This window comes from Thunnus thynnus, chromosome 2, assembly GCF_963924715.1.
Source record: "Thunnus thynnus chromosome 2, fThuThy2.1, whole genome shotgun sequence".
In the NCBI taxonomy this organism is placed as follows: domain Eukaryota; kingdom Metazoa; phylum Chordata; class Actinopteri; order Scombriformes; family Scombridae; genus Thunnus; species Thunnus thynnus.
In genome coordinates this window covers 38,851,386-38,870,377 of record NC_089518.1, presented here as the reverse complement: position 1 = coordinate 38,870,377, position 18,992 = coordinate 38,851,386, and the positions used below count along the sequence as shown (strand labels likewise).

The 18,992-nt window shown below is 38.4% G+C and overlaps 1 protein-coding gene across 2 annotated transcripts in view; it reads left to right on the top strand.

The window, feature by feature from the left end:
• LOC137170358 (protein mono-ADP-ribosyltransferase PARP14-like) overlaps positions 1-18,992 on the top strand; it is a 33,359-nt gene that overhangs the window by 4,604 nt on the left and 9,763 nt on the right. For both annotated transcript variants that reach the window (XM_067573678.1, XM_067573668.1), the window contains exons 4-19: positions 120-194; positions 1,078-1,251; positions 2,150-2,275; positions 2,919-3,020; positions 3,615-4,198; positions 4,349-4,376; positions 5,666-5,839; positions 6,735-6,860; positions 7,859-7,960; positions 8,556-10,200; positions 11,388-11,549; positions 12,206-12,284; positions 13,064-13,178; positions 14,727-14,876; positions 16,177-16,239; positions 17,521-17,706. In XM_067573678.1, coding sequence (XP_067429779.1) covers positions 120-194; positions 1,078-1,251; positions 2,150-2,275; positions 2,919-3,020; positions 3,615-4,198; positions 4,349-4,376; positions 5,666-5,839; positions 6,735-6,860; positions 7,859-7,960; positions 8,556-10,200; positions 11,388-11,549; positions 12,206-12,284; positions 13,064-13,178; positions 14,727-14,876; positions 16,177-16,239; positions 17,521-17,706 — 3,891 coding nt within the window. The remainder of the gene's footprint in view (positions 1-119; positions 195-1,077; positions 1,252-2,149; positions 2,276-2,918; positions 3,021-3,614; positions 4,199-4,348; positions 4,377-5,665; positions 5,840-6,734; positions 6,861-7,858; positions 7,961-8,555; positions 10,201-11,387; positions 11,550-12,205; positions 12,285-13,063; positions 13,179-14,726; positions 14,877-16,176; positions 16,240-17,520; positions 17,707-18,992) is intronic.

Sequence of the window (18,992 nt, the reverse complement as noted above, 5' to 3'; positions counted from 1 at the left end):
AGATATTTTATGAGCACGTTGATGTTTTATTTCTGCTGTGGACGTTCTTGTGTTTCATCATGTTCATGTGTGCAGATAAACAATGAAAACTGGACAAACCTGATTCTCTCGACTCTTAGATTCATCGACAGATTCAAAGACTCAGAAGTCAGAAGTTGAACCTGGAAATGGAGCTTCTGCCGAGAACAAAGAGGGTAAAAACAGACTGTGTTTATATAAAAAATACACAGTAAAACTACAGGAAGTTTACACTGAAAATGTCATATTTTTAAAATTCAGTTATTATTTTATGTGTTGGTAAAGTCCTGCTAATTTCTGAGGAATTTAACCAAAAAATTCTTATCACATGATCCATGTTCTTGGTTTTTGTGGAGCTTTCAGCCACATCTCATGGCCTTCATCAGCAGATGCAGTTTGCTCAGTGGAAGTTATAAAGTAATCTGTAACCATGAACAGTGTCAAGCTCAGTTTCCTATGAATTTCTTGAAAGAACTTCATGTATTTAATTTCATGTTTTATTGTCTTGTTCAAATATCAAATTTTATTTATTAATTTTAATTAATTTATTATGTATTCATTTTTGTTTTGGCTGAATTTTGCTTTTAATCCTGTTTTGTATAAAATTTTGGGCTGCAATTCTATAGATATAAAGTTAATATTATTAATAATTTGGCACAATCATATGTAAGGCAGAGCTCAATTGGTCAACTTCCATTTAACTAATTAGTCAGTGTAACCTACAAGTCCTTAAGTCAGTGTACTGCAGGTCAGCTGAAAATGTGAAAATATGCAATTGAGTTTCAATAAATTGTAATAAATTCATAATAAATACATATTTACTTGATTTTAAGTAGAGAAGTTTTTTCAAGTAAATCAACAACTGCTTTTAAACTCAACACAACTAAACTCAAATAACTTTCTCAGAACTTTCCCCATTATTAATATCAAATTATGTAGATTGTATTGTTCTTTGGAGGAAATTATTAAGAAATAACCAGGTAAATATACTGTTAACCAGTTTTCAAATATGATGGTAGAGAAGGCAGATGATGCAGGTTTTTATTTTTCTCCTCTCAGGTTCAGAGTCCGTTCAGAGCGTTGCGGTGGTGTTGGACAACGTCTCAGACAAAATGTCCAGAGATCTGCTGTCGATGCTGGTGGAGAACATCTCAGGGTTGGACGAGAGCAGCTACAGTCTGGAGATCATCTGGGAGACCAACCAAGCCGTGGTCACCTTCAGCAGCCCTGCAGGTAGGAAACAGTCACCAAGACCAGGTTTTCATCAGGTTTCTTTTGAGTCTTTAACACCCTCTCCTGTAGACTTGAAATGTGGCTGTAAAATCTTTATAGTTTTATCCTTTATTGTCAACCACTCTCCAAACTTCGAAACATAATGAACTTTATTTACAAAGTGACTTTTTGTACAATTTTGAAAAACTTAAAACAACAGTTAATCCAGACTGGATACTCTGGACTGGATTTGATACATTTATGAACCATTTATAGACTATTTCCTGTCAAATACTCCCAGTATTCTTCTCTCAGTAGAGGAACATGCCAGGGTTGTCCATTATCACCACGTCTGTTCGCTACCACCATTAGAAATCACTTTCAAAGCATAGAACTGCATTCCTGTTTAAGTGGATACAAACATTTTAATGGCTTTTAGTATCTTGGGGTTGAAATAGCACTAAATGTTACTGCTGTGTTTGAAAATGTTTGTATTTTCGGATGGCAATAACGATCTGTCGGTCCATCACATCCACCTTCATCTGGGAAGAAAAACCACAGAATTAGAAACAGCCAAATCCATCGAAATATTCAATGTAATTTCCATCAGCCAGCAATGATTGGTCTGCCAGAGAGGGTAGGCAGAGCTAACACAACAGACTCGCTCTTCAACTCACTTGTGTGTGAGGCAGCACCAGGTGCCAACTGACGACACTGTTTGGGTCTCTGTGAAGTGAGGTTCCAAAACACACCTGCATTTACTGCTTATCACCATAGGTGCCACCAAAGAGAACAAAACAGAGATCTTTGAGATTGTTAATTTAACATGTGTGTCTGTCATTTTGCAGTAAAACTCTTTTAACCTTTCACCCGTTGAGCCTGTTCCAGTCTTAAATGAGTAATCTGGAGTTTTTTGCAGATGTGGAGAAGTTCCTCACTGTGAGTCAGAACAGCCAGAAGCTGGAGAAACACGAACTGACCGCTCGGCCGCTGGAGGCAGCAAAGAGTGTCCGAGTGGAGAGTCTTCCGCCGACTGTGGTTAAAGGTACACAAACTGTTAAAATCAGTGTTTCACCAAAAACTAGCCTTGGATGTGGAGCAGTGGAAGACAAATAGTGGCCACTGGACCAAATCTGGCCCTCCAGAAAATATATTTGGCCCCCTGATGAAAGCTTAAGTTTTCACTTTAATAATTTGCATCAAAACTTTTACATTTATTTTTACAAATCTCCTGTAGGTAACAAAATAAACACAAGGCTCATGTAAATCCCAATCAATATGTTACTTCTATACTGTCCCCACAACAGGATTAGTAAAGTACATCTAATAAACCTACCAGGAGTAAAATTCCCATACTGTTTTAATTCCACAACTTTAACCTATTGAACCATACAAACAAACAGATGGCAGTTGACCAGAAATGGGGTATTCATGCCAATTTTTTCTAAGGCAACAAAAACAATAAAATGCAATACAGAACATATATTTGTGTATGAGAACATCATGGAGCGGCCAGGTACCTGATAAGATGATCAATCACATTGTGTTGCCTCATAAATTTGTCACATTATTCCCTCAGTGCAGCCTTTATTTTCAGTAATCCAGGTTTTGGAAAGAGTTACAAGTTTTCTACTTGCAGCATTTTTGCTATTGTGGTTAAAAATTCTTTATTTTTAATTCCTTTCCAGACTTGTTGGAGCTGTATTTTGAGAAGAATTGGAGTTTGCCGGATCATATCACCATGATCCCGGATGAACAGGCTGCCATTGTCACGTTCAATGATCCTAAAGGTTTTATATTTAGCTTTACTACTGATATACTGATGACTCACTGTTATTTGTTAAAGTGTATTCTAACTTATAAATGTTTAGAAGTAATAAGTCTAATGAAACTGGACTTATTTGGACTTGAAGATGCTGGCAAGCTCCGAGACGTCTTTAAGACCAAACAACAAGACATATACTATTTGGCCAAAAGTATGTAGACACCCAAACATTCCACTGTGCAGGCCAGTCAACTTCTTCCACACCAAACTGGGAAAAGCAATTCTTTATGGAGCTGGCTTTGTGTACGGGGACATTGTGTTTATTTCTTTCCTGTTTCAACATGACAAACTGTTGACACAAAGTTGGAAGAACACTTTTGTCTGAAATATCAGATTTTGTAGAATTAAGGTTTTCTTTCATTGGAACCAAACCAGGAAAAAATCCCCAGATATTAAGTTGACAAACATTAGCGCAAGGATGTCCACATAGTTTTGGCCTTTTAGTACATCCTATGACCTGGATGAATCTTAAACTTAAAACAAAATCAATATTATTTAAATACCTTGTAGCTACAACCACTTACCTGAGTTTTTTTCTCTATTCCCTGTATTGCTGCAGTTGTTGAAAGCATTTGCATAAAAGAAGACTATGTGATGCGATCCATCCCTGTGAAGGTGTATCCTTACTATGAGTCCCTGGGCACCGCCTTGTACGGCAAAGAACGACCAACATGGAAAATGCCTGAGCCCTTCACAGAGTGTGTTCACCACGCTGTCTGGAAATTCCTCCTAATGAAGAATCTTATAAAAAGCATCAATGAACAGATGCGTCCGTACTTCTGCAGTGTGGACTTGGATAACCCTGAGGTGAAACTCAGCCCTCTCCCGAGTTTTTTGAGGCAGAAAGATCTGACTGCCGAACACGTGGATAACTGGATGAGTACTGCCCAAAAAGCCTTCCGTCAGCAAATGGCTCACTACACAGCCTTTGAATGTCCAATGAACGCACCTGCGTGGGAAACTGCAGAGAATGATGTACGCTCCTTTGTCAGGGAAGATGCTGCCTTGGTGCTGGATGCATCCAGGGAGATTTTGACTGTGGCTGGCCAGGCTGACAAAATAAAACAAATCAGGGCTCCTGTGGAGAGTATCGTTCTCAAAGCCATGAATCAGATTGAACAGTGCACAAATGGTGTTTCTGAGGTAATGAATTTGTCCCCTGCAATGTTCTACATCCTTTTTCTTCCAGTAGAGGTAGTTTACAGTCTGCATGTAAAACACGTTTAGACTTTTTTTCTCTGCCATCGTTTTATTCTGTGTGAATAAAACTTTGTTTTTGTTTTTCCTCCTCAGAGCCCGACAAACAGTGATGATGTCTCAGGTAAAAGTCTGTCTGCTGCTCTGGTTTTTATGGTCACAGTGTCCTTTTTTAACAACGTTATATTGATTTACTGTCATCAAATACTGATGTGTGCAATCCTGCTATCATTGAATATGGTTGACAAGCTCTTCGAAAGGGATTAAAACATGAATAAAGTTATAAAGTAATCTGTAACCATGTACTGTGTCAAGCTCAGTTTCTTGCAAATTTCTGGAAAGAACTTCATGTATTTCATTCAATTGAATTTATTGCATTGTTCAAGTGTCAAATTTTATTTATTAATTATTTTTGTTTTGGCTGAATTTGTTTTTAATCCTGTTGTGTATATAACTTTGGGCTGCATCTTTGCATGAACAGTGCTATGGATATAAATTTAATATTATTAATAATTTGGCACCATTATATATAAGGCACAGCTCGATTGGTCCACTCCCAGTCAACTAATTACACAGTGTAACCTACAAGTCCTTAAGTCAGCGTACAGCAAGTGAACTGAAAATGCAAAAATGTTCCATGGAGTTCTTTGATAATAAATTAATAATAAATACATATTTACTTGGGTTTAAGTAGAGAAGTTTTTTCAAGTAAATCAACAACTGCTTTAAAACACAACTAAACTCGAACAACTGTTTAAGGATTTTCCCCATAATAGATAACAAATTATATGGATTATATTGTTCTTTGTGGGAAAGTCTTAGGAAATAACCTGTGAAATATACTGTTACCATAGACTGTAAGAAATATGGACGTAGCCATCCATTGGTTTTGAGGCAGTTTTGAAGCTCAAAGTGGGCGGCTCCATCTGTCACCATCTTGGCAGTTCCTGACTCTGCCTCAATCCCAGCTAATCCAAAATGGGCAAAGAGGTGAAGCTGAGGCGGGCCGAATGAATTATGCAAAACTTTATAGTTTAATCAAATTTAAATGTGTGAGTTATAAAAAAATTCACCCCTGTACAGTTGTTGTAAAAGGGGAAACTGGCTATAGAACTAATTTCTGCAGAAAAATTGGGCAGTTTAACATGGGGATCTAAGGGGATTGACTTGCTTTTGGAGCCAGCCTCAAGCGGCCAATCTAGGAACTGCGGTTTTTTGCACTTTGCATTGGCTTCATTATTTAGCTCCAGAGGTTTCTGCTTGACTCTGACCCAATTTTTCTTGGTAATTTTGCATTGACTTGTTCATCCAAATTTTCCTTTTTTAATGTTCAAACAAATGCAGATGAATTCCTTTAATGAAAATAATGGTAGAGAAGGCAGATGATGCAGGTTTTTATTTTTCTCCTCTCAGGTTCAGAGTCCGTTCAGAGCGTTGCGGTGGTGTTGAACAACGTCTCAGACAAAATGTCCAGAGATCTGCTGTCGATGCTGGTGGAGAACATCTCAGGGTTGGACGAGAGCAGCTACAGTCTGGAGATCATCTGGGAGACCAACCAAGCCGTGGTCACCTTCAGCAGCCCTGCAGGTAGGAAACAGTCACCAAGACCAGGTTTTCATCAGGTTTCTTCAGTCTTTAACACCCTCTCCTGTAGATTTGAAATGTGGCTGTAAAATCTTTATAGTTTTATCCTTTATTGTCAACCACTCTCCAAACTTCGAAACATAATGAACTTTATTTACAAAGTGACTTTTTGTACAATTTTGAAAACTTAAAACAACAGTTAATCCAGACTGGATACTCTGGACTGGATTTGATACATTTATGAACCATTTATAGACTATTTCCTGTCAAATACTCCCAGTATTCTTCTCTCAGTAGAGGAACATGCCAGGGTTGTCCATTATCACCACGTCTGTTCGCTACCACCATTAGAAATCACTTTCAAAGCATAGAACTGCATTCCTGTTTAAGTGGATACAAACATTTTAATGGCTTTTAGTATCTTGGGGTTGAAATAGCACTAAATGTTACTGCTGTGTTTGAAAATGTTTGTATTTTCGGATGGCAATAACGATCTGTCGGTCCATCACATCCACCTTCATCTGGGAAGAAAAACCACAGAATTAGAAACAGCCAAATCCATCGAAATATTCAATGTAATTTCCATCAGCCAGCAATGATTGGTCTGCCAGAGAGGGTAGGCAGAGCTAACACAACAGACTCGCTCTTCAACTCACTTGTGTGTGAGGCAGCACCAGGTGCCAACTGACGACACTGTTTGGGTCTCTGTGAAGTGAGGTTCCAAAACACACCTGCATTTACTGCTTATCACCATAGGTGCCACCAAAGAGAACAAAACAGAGATCTTTGAGATTGTTAATTTAACATGTGTGTCTGTCATTTTGCAGTAAAACTCTTTTAACCTTTCACCCGTTGAGCCTGTTCCAGTCTTAAATGAGTAATCTGGAGTTTTTTGCAGATGTGGAGAAGTTCCTCACTGTGAGTCAGAACAGCCAGAAGCTGGAGAAACACGAACTGACCGCTCGGCCGCTGGAGGCAGCAAAGAGTGTCCGAGTGGAGAGTCTTCCGCCGACTGTGGTTAAAGGTACACAAACTGTTAAAATCAGTGTTTCACCAAAAACTAGCCTTGGATGTGGAGCAGTGGAAGACAAATAGTGGCCACTGGACCAAATCTGGCCCTCCAGAAAATATATTTGGCCTCCTGATGAAAGCTTAAGTTGTCACTTTAATAATTTACATTTATTTTTACAAATCTACTGTAGGTAACAAAATAAACACAAGGCTCATGTAAATCCCAATCAATATGTTACTTCTATACTGTCCCCACAACAGGATTAGTAAAGTACATCTAATAAACCTACCAGGAATAAAATTCCCATACTGTTTTAATTCCACAACTTTAACCTATTCAACCATAACAGATTTATATTTCACACAAACAAACAGATGGCAGTTGACCAGAAATGGGGTATTCATGCCAATTTTTTCTAAGCAACAAAAACAATAAAATGCAATACAGAGCATATATTTGTGTATGAGAACATCATGGAGCGACCAGGTACCTGATAAGATGATCAATCACATTGTGTTGCTTCATAAATTTGTCACATTATTCCCTCAGTGCCGCCTTTGGTTTCATTAATCCAGGTTTTGGAAAGAGTTACAGGTTTTCTACTTGCAGCATTTTTGCTATTGTGGTTATTGTGGCTCTCAACCCAACCGGTCAAAGCAGATGGCCGCCCACCAAGAGCCGGGTTCTGCTTGAGGTTTCTACCCGTTAAAGGGGGGTTTTTCCTTACCACTGTCGCCAAGTGCTGCTCATGGGGGAATTGTTGGGTCTCTGTAAATTAAAGAGTACGGTCTTGACCTGCTCTATGTGAAAAGTGCCTTGACATGACTTTTGTTGTGATATGGCGCTATATAAATAAAAATTGATTGATTGAATTGATAAATTTGTCACATTATTCCCTCAGTGCAGCCTTTATTTTCAGTAATCCAGGTTTTGGAAAGAGTTACAAGTTTTCTACTTGCAGCATTTTTGCTATTGTGGTTAAAAATTCTTTATTTCTAATTCCTTTCCAGACTTGTTGGAGCTGTATTTTGAGAAGAATTGGAGTTTGCCGGATCATATCACCATGATCCCGGATGAACAGGCTGCCATTGTCACGTTCAATGATCCTAAAGGTTTTATATTTAGCTTTACTACTGATATACTGATGACTCACTGTTATTTGTTAAAGTATATTTTAACTTTTAAATATTTAGAAGTAATAAGTCTAATGAAACTGGACTTATTTGGACTTGAAGATGCTGGCAAGCTCCGAGATGTCTTTAAGACCAAACAACAAGACATATACTATTTGGCCAAAAGTATGTGGACACCCAAACATTCCATTGTGCAGGCCAGTCAACTTCTTCCACACCAAACTGGGAAAAGCAGTTCTTTATGGAGCTGGCTTTGTGTACGGGGACATTGTATTTATTTCTTTCCTCTTTCAACATGACAAACTGTTGACACAAAGTTGGAAGAACACTTTTGTCTGAAATATCAGATTTTGTAGAATTAAGGTTTTCTTTCATTGGAACCAAACCAGGAAAAAAATCCCCAGATATTAAGTTGACAAACATTAGGGCAAGGATGTCCACATAGTTTTGGCCTTTTAGTACATCCTATGACCTGGATGAATCTTAAACTTAAAACAACATCAATATTATTTAAATACTTTGTAGCTACAACCACTTACCTGAGTTTCTTTCTCTATTCCCTGTATTGCTGCAGTTGTTGAAAGCATTTGCATAAAAGAAGACTATGTGATGCGATCCATCCCTGTGAAGGTGTATCCTTACTATGAGTCCCTGGGCACCGCCTTGTACGGCAAAGAACGACCAACATGGAAAATGCCCGAGCCCTTCACAGAGTGTGTTCACCACGCTGTCTGGAAATTCCTCCTAATGAAGAAACAATTAAAAAGCATCAATGAACAGATGCGTCCGTACTTCTGCAGTGTGGACTTGGATAACCCTGAGGTGAAACTCAGCCCTCTCCCGAGTTTTTTGAGGCAGAAAGATCTGACTGCCGAACACGTGGATAACTGGATGAGTACTGCCCAAAAAGCCTTCCGTCAGCAAATGGCTCACTACACAGCCTTTGAATGTCCAGCGAATGCACCTGCGTGGAAAGCTGTGGAGAAAGAAGTATGCTCAGTTGTCAGGGAAGATGCTGCCTTGGTGCTGGATACATCCAGGGGGACTTTGACTGTGGCTGGCCAGGCTGACAATATAAAACAAATCAGGGCTCCTGTGGAGAGCATCGTTCTCAAAGCCATGAATCAGATTGAACAGCGCACAAATTCTGTTTCTGAGGTAATGAATTTGTCCCCTGCAATGTTCTACATCCTGAAGCAGGACGGGTTGCAGAAAGCAGCACTGGACATTTCCCCTGAGATGAGCCTCTCTTACACTGATGACACCCACAAGTTAACCATTTCAGGACTCCCTGCAGAAGTTTTCAAGACAAAATCATGGATCTTAGAGAGGAATGTGCGTATGAGTAAAAAGCAGCTGGATATCCCCCCACGTCTTCTAGACTTTCTCAGGACAGTTGATCCCATGGACATGTCCCAGGATATGTTCACATCCCAAGGCATCAGTGCCATCTACAGCGTTGAGAGCAAAGGGGTTTTCCTGTTGGGGAGTTCTGACCGTGCCCTTGATGACGCAGAGAGTAAGATAAAGATGGCTTTGTCTTTTGACACTCTAGATGTGGAAGACCACGGAGTTCTGAAACTCCACAACTGGGTGGACCTGAACCAAAAGTTGTTAGACACCTACAACTCCTCAAAGAAAAGAACAGTGGACATTCAGTTCCACTCAGAGAGAAGAGATAAAGTAACAGTGGCCGGCCTCCTGAATCCAGTGAAAGAAGTCAGCCGCAGTCTGAAGGAATTCATCGTGAACTACTCACAAGTTCAAGAAACCTTTCGTGTCGAGTCCTTTGCTGTTGTTCTTTTTATGGAAAAGAAAAAATCACAAGATTGCTCCAATATTGCCAAAGATTATGATGTAACATTCCATTATGATTCAGAGAGGCCACAAATTATCATTGCTGGGGCTCGCCTTCACGTCCAGAAGGCCAAATCCTGCTTTAAGGAACTGACCAGTGCTCTCTTCACTGACAACTTCATCGTGGACAAGCCTGGAGCTAAGAAATATTTCCAGTCTCAAGGAAGCCTGTTCCTGTCTAAATTAATGACAGAGTTCAGCTGCATGGTGGTGCTGCATTCAGAGAATCAAGAGGAAGAGGAAGAAGAGAACTATGATACCGTGAGTGTCCTGGCCACAGCTGTGAACAAAGAGTTCATTGACCTTGAACCTACAATGACAATACCACAGCAGGCAGGCAGAAGAGTCAGAAGGAGTTTGAGGTAAATTAAAGAAGCATTTCTTATTGTAATGAACTTTTACTGTTGATTAGAATTTACTGCAAGAATTCAGAGATGGGTGAATATTTAAGGGAGCAGTGTTAGTTGTTGACGCAGATGAAAAGATGGATATTAGATTCTTCTCTGTGTGTCCAGTTCAGACACAAGTCCAGGGCATGTTTGCCTAGCTTAGCACAAAGAATGACAGCAGGAGGAAACTGCTAGCCCAACAAAGGATGTTGCAGTATCAAATTTTCAAGCTGCAATTATTGTGGGTCAAAATATTACGATACAAACGGTATTATCACAATAATCATTTAAGTTTTCTCAAATCCTACTATTAATCCTGAAATATGATTAAATTACATCATTTATTTTACTCTCTGAATATGATCAATATATTTCAGCTTTGTTGGACTCATAAGAAATAACATCAATAAAAAACAAACAAACTTAAAGTAGATTGTTGTTGTTTTGTGAATCTTTCACAAAACAACAACAATTTGATTGATTGAGTGCAAGACCTTTGTTGTAAGTTTTATCTGCTGGGTGTTAAACAGGTAAATTGATTTTTAAAAGGCAAAGAATTTTCTTGGCTCAGGCCACTAGTGCTGACTGCTGCTCTACACACCTTCTCCACATCAGAGCCCTGTTCTCTGCTGTGGTTATTCTGTGTCTTTCTGACCAGTAGAAAGCTGCTTCTTTTTGGGTAAACAAAATAAAACTGCTGATAAAGGCAGGAGAGCTGCTCTGTCTTCTGAAAACAACAATAAGTACAACAGTAATGGAATGGTTGGCAGTATTGATACCATCCATTTTTACCTCTGTATATCATAAAAAGGTATACCAGCACACCTCTACCCCCAACAATTCCAACACTGTCTGATTTACATGTTGTATCTTGTTAGTTAACAAGTCTGTTAGGTAGCCACCACTCCATCCAATAGGAGTAATTTACTCTGTGTGTTGTGTGTATGTATTGGACCAACAGAAAAAACAACTAACATGCCATTCCCAGTTCCACACTAGCTAGTAAGATAGTTACTCACGATGCTGGCTGGGTTTATATGACAGTAGAGCTCAAACCTACTGTAGCAACCCACTATTGTAGTCAACAAATAACACCAATACTAACCACTGCTAAAACCTCAATGTCTCCTTTTTACACTTTTATTTCTACACGTGTTCAGAGACAACATGGAAATCAAACAGACTCGTAGTTTACTACGAGTAGACCGTCTGTTTGGTGAGAGAGGAGAAGGAGGAGAAGGAGTTGGATACAGGGGAGGCCTACTGGGTAACAGGGGAGGTCAGAGCCCCAGGGGACATGCTAAGCTTAGAGGGTATGGAAGGTAAGACTCTTCCTCTTCCCCCTTCTTCTTCCTCTTAGTTTTCTTTTGTTTCTCCTTGTATATTTTTCTCTCTTCGGAAGGGTATTCAAGACCAGGTCCAACTTAAATCCTGGTAACAGAGTTGTCTACTAATAGATCATATTTTGTTACAGAATACATGATACTTTATGATCATTAAGGAGGAATTTCATGTTATTCTTAGTCACTGTATATGCTGTATTCAGTTGTACAACTACCATTTTTGAGCTGCATCAAATGCTTTTACTGACTATTTATGTCCCTTTAATAGAATATAAGTAGTACATATATACTACAATATATAGTTATTGTTGGTGGTTCATTAGTTTTTTTGTTTTGTTTGTTTGTTTTGTTCCCCTTTGCCTTGGATTTTATCACTAATGTTTTGTATTATGATGTAATGTTGACTTGTGTGGACCCTAGGAAGAGTAGTTGCTGCCTTGGAAGTGGCTGATGGGGATCCAAATAAATATATAAAATAATGCAAAAGCATTACAAAAATTGTAGCCTGGGGAGTCTGTACTACTTTTTATGAGATTTTTATCTTTTTGAGTAGCATTAAAAAATGAACTTTGCATGCATTACTGATGATAATGTTTGCTGTGATGACATCAGTCCTGTTCTTTGATTGGCTGTAGGCTGATGAGCATTGAGAAGCAGACTAAAGCTCAGGAACAGAAGACTGTTCTCAGGAAGGGAAACATTCAGGACCAGACTGTGAGTACTGACTGACTCTGTGTTGCCTTTTAAAGCATCATCTGAATGCTAAAGGTTTGTATAAACTGTCTGTCACAGTGTATGAATGTGTGCAGCTCATCTGTTAGAGCTCAGTAAACAAGCCATCTTCAGTTGTACAGTTCAGCTGATCAACCAAAGCTGGTACCATAACACGTCCAAGAGGATGCAGACTTTGCTGTGGTTGTCTTACCATCCATCTCTACATTCTCACTCAAAATCTGCTCAAAATCCATGTCATACATTTTTTTTATTTCTATTAATTAACTTAAAAATATAATCGACAGATGATTAAACTGTTTCTTTTAGGACTGTATCTAACAACAAATGTCATTTTTCCCACTAGTAGGTGAGGAGCAACAGAATAATAGAAATTTATATTAATACAAATTTGGCAAAAATGACACACACTACCAGACTAGAAATGTAATGGTAGATTTGCTAGATTTTCTACTGATAGTTGTTTTGTCAAAAATAACAAAAGTTTTGATAACCGTGAGTCAAAGGACTGTTTGATGTAAATTGGTCACACACACAATTCTTAACAATTCCACAGCTCTACAGAGCTTTTTAGCTTGTTTTAGCTCCCCGTTTTGGTTGATAAATTGCCTCCAGTGATGTCACTTGAATCACCACAACACCACAATCTTTGACCAAAGTTTTCTACATTTTGAACAGCAAAAGTGTTTTTTGTACACAATATCTGTATTGTTGGAAAAATCACCTGTATTGACATATTTTGGCAATATATTGTTTGTCAGTGTTTCAGCAGACAGTTCAGAGGTGAGACTGGTCCGAGGAACATTCAACATGAAGCACAGGATTTTAACGAGTCACCAGTTTGGCAATCACTGAGAAAATCACAACAGTCCTCAGGTAAAAAGGCTCCATCTCCTTTATTTAAACCTTTATCATTATGTGGAATTTTCTGAACAAAACAACAGAGATAACACAAAACAAACTGTAAATGGAGGTTTGAGAATGTGAAGAGACGAAGTAAGAGACATAACAGAGACCTTAATCTTTGATCGAAGATTTTAGGGACAGAACTGTGAGTTTAAGGGTATAATGTGAAAGATTTGGCCAGAATTTTAGTTTAAAACATTACAAAATTAACGAAAATTATCAACAGAATGTGAAGAAATAATTTTAGATGTTATGTCAAAGACTTATATGTATTGTATCTAGCTTCAGCCTGTATTGTCTCGTAATACCACTTTGTAACTCAGGGGTAACATTGAGTCACTGTAATGTCCAGTCTGCCCTCAGTCAAACATGAGAGGAAGAAGTAGTAGCACTGGTAGTAATGGCGGAGCCAGGCTGAAAGCTGTTAAAAAAATTCTGTAGGACTATAGATATGTCACTTTATGAAGTTTTAATATTTTTTCAGGCAGGAAAGTAACCATGTAGACTCCCAATATGTGGTCAGCTTATCCATATAACACCTATTTGGAAAGTTGCACCAATGTTGTCGGAGCATCTGGTTGCTGCTGCAGATGGGCAGACATCAGCTGGTCATATCAGCTGATCCGACTTACCAGCTATTTTTAAGCTGGCATGAGCTGTTTGGCATCATAGCACATTGTAGCTGGATCGATACTGAAATATCATCTAAATAAATTAGGTCTCTACTGGATTACTGTGTGGAAAAATGGCAGCAATTAAAGAAAAAAATGATGCTGTGTGGCAGAAAAACTGCAGTTTTACCATTAGTTAGTTCTGTGACATTTTATGATTTATACCTACCCTAGGGGCATGTGTGTAACTATTTAGTTGTTACTCAGAATTATGTTGTAACTTACCTCCATGGTTCAACTGCTTTCTGATCTGTGCGGCTTGTTTGCAATGTACCACTGTCTCTAATGTCTCCGTAGCATTATAATGTCTTGACAACACAATAGCACAGATTCACTGTAAACAGTAAGCTTTACACTATATTCAGTGAGTGACAATGGTGGTGGGGTGGCATGTGTGTATGTGTGTGTGTGTGTGTGTGTGTGGGGGGGGGGGGGGGGGGGGGGGTGATATGTTTGGATGTTCGGATCAGGTGGCCAATTCTAACACATTACACAATGGTGACTTTAAACTATGAGTTTTTATAGACAGAATGGTGACTTTAATCAATGTTTTGAGCTTTTAGATCACCCATCTCAAACTGTGTGCCATTGAGAGCAAAAAAATCAAAAATCTTTCAGTCCAAGCAAACACTACAAAGGATAATTGATTACTCTTGTTTACCCTTGAACCTGCAGAATCAGCTAACCAGTGAATTCACATGGTGTTTTGCTGAAAACCTACAGATACTTCATGTAATACAGTTTGAGATTTTGCTTTTTACTCTCTGTCCTCAAAACTTCTAAAACTTCTTAAGTTCAGTTTTGGTTAGTTTTCAACACTAACATGAGCTGTGTGTGTGTGTGTCAGCATCCTTCGGTCAGGTATCGTCCCCCTCCCTCGGTGTGTACCGGATGCAGATGGGTCAGCTCACTCTCGAGGTTTCGTCCGGAGACATCACCAAGGAGACCAGTGATGTCATCATCAACTCCTCCAATACGGACTTTACCCTCAAATCAGGTGACTATATAACAAGCTTTTAAAATACAACACATTGTTAAAGATGAAACCAGTGGTTTCCAACCTTTTTGGCTTTTGATGTCTTACAAAAAGCAGTGTGTAGTTGGGGTCACATTTCACATGTCTGTGAGTTGTTAACAGCTCCACCAAATAGTGATTTTTCCCTCTAAACTTCTCACATGCTTTCATTTCAATAAATGTTCAAATGATCCAATATTTCAGCATTTTGTTTTTTCTTCTTTCCTCTATTGGAGGTATTTAACAGTTAACTTTTAGGACATTTTTATGGAAAGGGTGGTACAATTTGGTCCAAACTATAGGAAGAAGTGTAAAAAAGTGTTAAGTGAAGAGTGTTAAGCTGGTTTACCCACTCACAGAAAATACTTAATTTTCACTGTGTAGTTCTGTGTGTCAAACGATATATTAGCATATTAGACTCTTTCTTAAAACTTTATAATGACTGCATAATCTGGAAGTGAGCCTAAAATGGTCCGGATATGATATGGCGCATATCAATCAATCAATCAATTTTTATTTATATAGCGCCAAACCGCAACAAAAGTCATCTCAGGGCACTTTTCACATAGAGCAGGTCTAGACTGTACTCTTAGATTTAGAGAGACCTAACAATTTCCCCATGAGCAGCACTTGGTGACAGCAGCAAGGAAAAACTCCAATTTAATGGGTAGAAACCTCAAGCAGAACCCGGCTCTTGGTGGACGCCATCTGCTTTGACCACTAAAAACATATTGAATAAAAAACAATACTTGACTGTTGTTGTTTTTTCAAACATTACTCAACACAACATACTGTTGAGTAACGTTCTGTCACACAGTGAAGTAGTTTACACCTTGTGAATTTAATTCCATCCTATTTTTTTAGACTTGTAACTTTACATTACTGATGACATTTTTTTCCAAATAATACAATCGTTTCTTTCCAGGCAGCCATTGTCCTGTAATATCTGTGAAAATGTACTTGTGGACACTTGAAACTTACAGTAGAGATCCATCAAACTCCACATCATGTCCACATTCACGCTACCTTGAGCTTTTCTCATTCATCTACCCATCTACTGAGGAACACCTTACATTTCAGTGTCGATAAAACTCAAAAGCATCTTTCATTATATATTCCAATAATAATAATATAATATAATATAATAATGCAATATCTTTGTGTTTCTTTTTTCTTTTCTTCATATTTAACTCAGTGACGAGTAATTTTCATTTGAAATTTCCCTCCTGACTTACAGCAGCATCATTTCATGAATCTGTTTCTCTCTTTTTATTTTGTTTAGGAGTGTCCAAGGCGATCTTAGACAGCGCTGGATTACAAGTTGAGCTGGAGTGCTCACAGATCGGTACGTACCTGGAAGTTTATCTGTTTATTCACACACTGTTCACACACTGCTAGTTTTTCAGCTTCACTCTGTTTCGCATTCACACAATTCAGCCCAGTCTAAACTGGGAGTGTCCCAGTTACTGCAGCATATTGCTGCCACCATTACAGTTAATATTTTTTTGCTCAGTTTCTTGTTATATCAATAACTTTAACGATATTTTTCATGTTATATGATATGTCATATCAAATTATTCTGTTTTTACAAGAAACTTTCCTAGAACTTTTTGATGTAGTTTGCAGGAATTTAACAGTTCATTTCTGGGACGTTTACAGAAAGGGTGGTGCAATTTGGTACAAATGATTAGAAAGATTAGAAAGAACTAAGTTGGTTTAGCTGGCCACTCATTTTATTTGGGTTCCTCATTGTTAATTTGCAAAAATTCTTAATAAATTAAGACTCTTAACAATTCTTTAACTCACAGAAAATTCTTAGTTTGTATTAGTATTGGCATATTAGATTATGTCTTAAAAACAATGAGCGATGAGTATATGGGAAATGAGCACATTTCACATATACTACTAAATTACATAAACCTTTCAAAGAAATGACCAGTTACACAGCAGCTACTTTTAGGAAATTGTTGGAAAAATATTGAAAAAAACTACATATGAAACTACAACTCAACCAACTTAACCTTACCCCTCATTTTTATCACATGTACAAAACTGCACAACCCTTTCTGTAAAATGTCCTGAAAATGAAGCATTAAATATCTTCAAATTACACTAAATTAAAAGACCTGTAAAATAAAGTGCTAGCAAAATGTCTTGTAGCACGAGAAAGTTTTGTGCATAAGATAAAGTCACATGTTGGTGTAAGAAAAGTTTCTTGTAAAAACTATTGATTTCTTACCCCTTTAAGAACTTTAAGAAGAAGGAAAGGCTCTGTGGTTCATATATAAAAAAACAGATACCAAAACAAATGGTGTCTAGTTATAACAAGAAAATAACATGAAAAATATGATGATACAGCATGAAAAGGATCTCGTTAAAACAAAAAAAGTTTTCTCTTCATAACAACAAACTGAGCAATTATGGTTCTTTTGCCATGGTGGCAACAATACGCTGCTCTGTCCAAATGATACTGCTCTTTAAACATTTTATTTCAGTGTGACTTTAAGTATCCCTCTGATAGCTTTTTCCTCCCTTAAAGCCTAAAGTTCATCACAAAACTTGAACTTTGAATAGACTAGACCTAGAACCTAGACTGGACCTTCAACTGTTTGTTTCCTCTCTGTAGTGAATTCTCCGGGTTATCAGCCTCGTCCGATGATTGTGACGTCAGCCGGGTTGTTGCCCAGCAAAAACATCATTCACATCGTCGGCCAGACTGATCCTGCAAACATCAAGGAAGTGGTTTACTCAGTGCTGAAGGTCTGCGAGGACAACAAGTTCAGCTCCGTCTCCTTTCCTGCTCTGGGAACAGGTCTGTTCAAACACATTCTACAAATACATAACTTTTATTATTTGAATCTGACATTGAAGCTTTATTTCACTTTTACTGTGTGTTTTTAAAGAAAACTCATCTCTGAAGGGGCTGAAATAAGACTCAAAGTTTGTGATGTCGTTCAAACATTTCCCTTTTCCTCTTGCTTGTTTCCTCTGTTATTCGATAATTTTGTTATTTCTATAATTTCACTGGTTCCTTGAGCCTAGAGGCCTTTACACACTGGATGCGATTTTTTAGTGCGATTAATTCGCACATCAATGTATTTTTTCGAACTGTTGTTTGTGTCATTAGTACTTTTACACAGAACGCGAATATTACGAGGCAAAAAAACGACGTGATTTTTTTTCGGACCCAGGTGGATATTTCTGACTTTTCACACAGCGAATAAAAGCATCAACCAATCACAAAGCGTAATCTGCACAGACAGCTGTTTCTTGCGAAGGCCCATGTGGGGTGTTGAGTATCCTGCTGTGTGTGTTTGAACTTATTTACCGTATCTACATTGATTGATCAGCTCCCAGTCTGTCTGTAAGCACTGAAGGCAGACGGGTAGGTTCACTCACTACGTTGTAAATAAAATAAAGCCAATGAATCAATACATTGATGTATCATGTATCATATGCATCATCACCATGTATTCATAAATACAAACACTGTGGATTTCTTCCCGTGGAGCCGACATGCAAACTGTTTTGGTTCAGTAACTCCCTGCTGTCAGTCAGCCTGGTGAAGGTAGTTTGTCCTCTCAGCTTCTCAGGAGATGCAGCTGACAGGCGGCTGCTTCTGTGGACGTGAGACGCTGAACACAGGTCAGATATCATCATCATCACTGGAGGATGATGTCAACATCCTCCAGTGATGATGATCTTGTCCTTCTCCTCACTCGACAAGAGAAGAGGAGAGCGTGATATCTGCTCAATCCACAACGGCTCCGACCTGCGTTCAGCGTCTCAGGCCACAGAGGCAGCCGCTGGACAAACTGACCTCACCAGGCTGACGGACAGCAGAACGAGCTGTCGCAAATTCCTTCTCAAATTCGTTTTTTCTGTGCTTCTGTCGCAAATTCATATTGCTGCCAGTGTGAATAGTTTTGATGCGAACTATTCACAGGCGATTATTTCGCAATTTCGTGTCATTTATTCATGTCGCTGTGTATGTGTAAAGGCCTTAACTCAGATTTTTTGAGTGTTATTGACAAATTTCTCTGCATTAGAATAGATGGAAGACAAATATGATCTGATGTGCAGGTACAGTAGATTGTG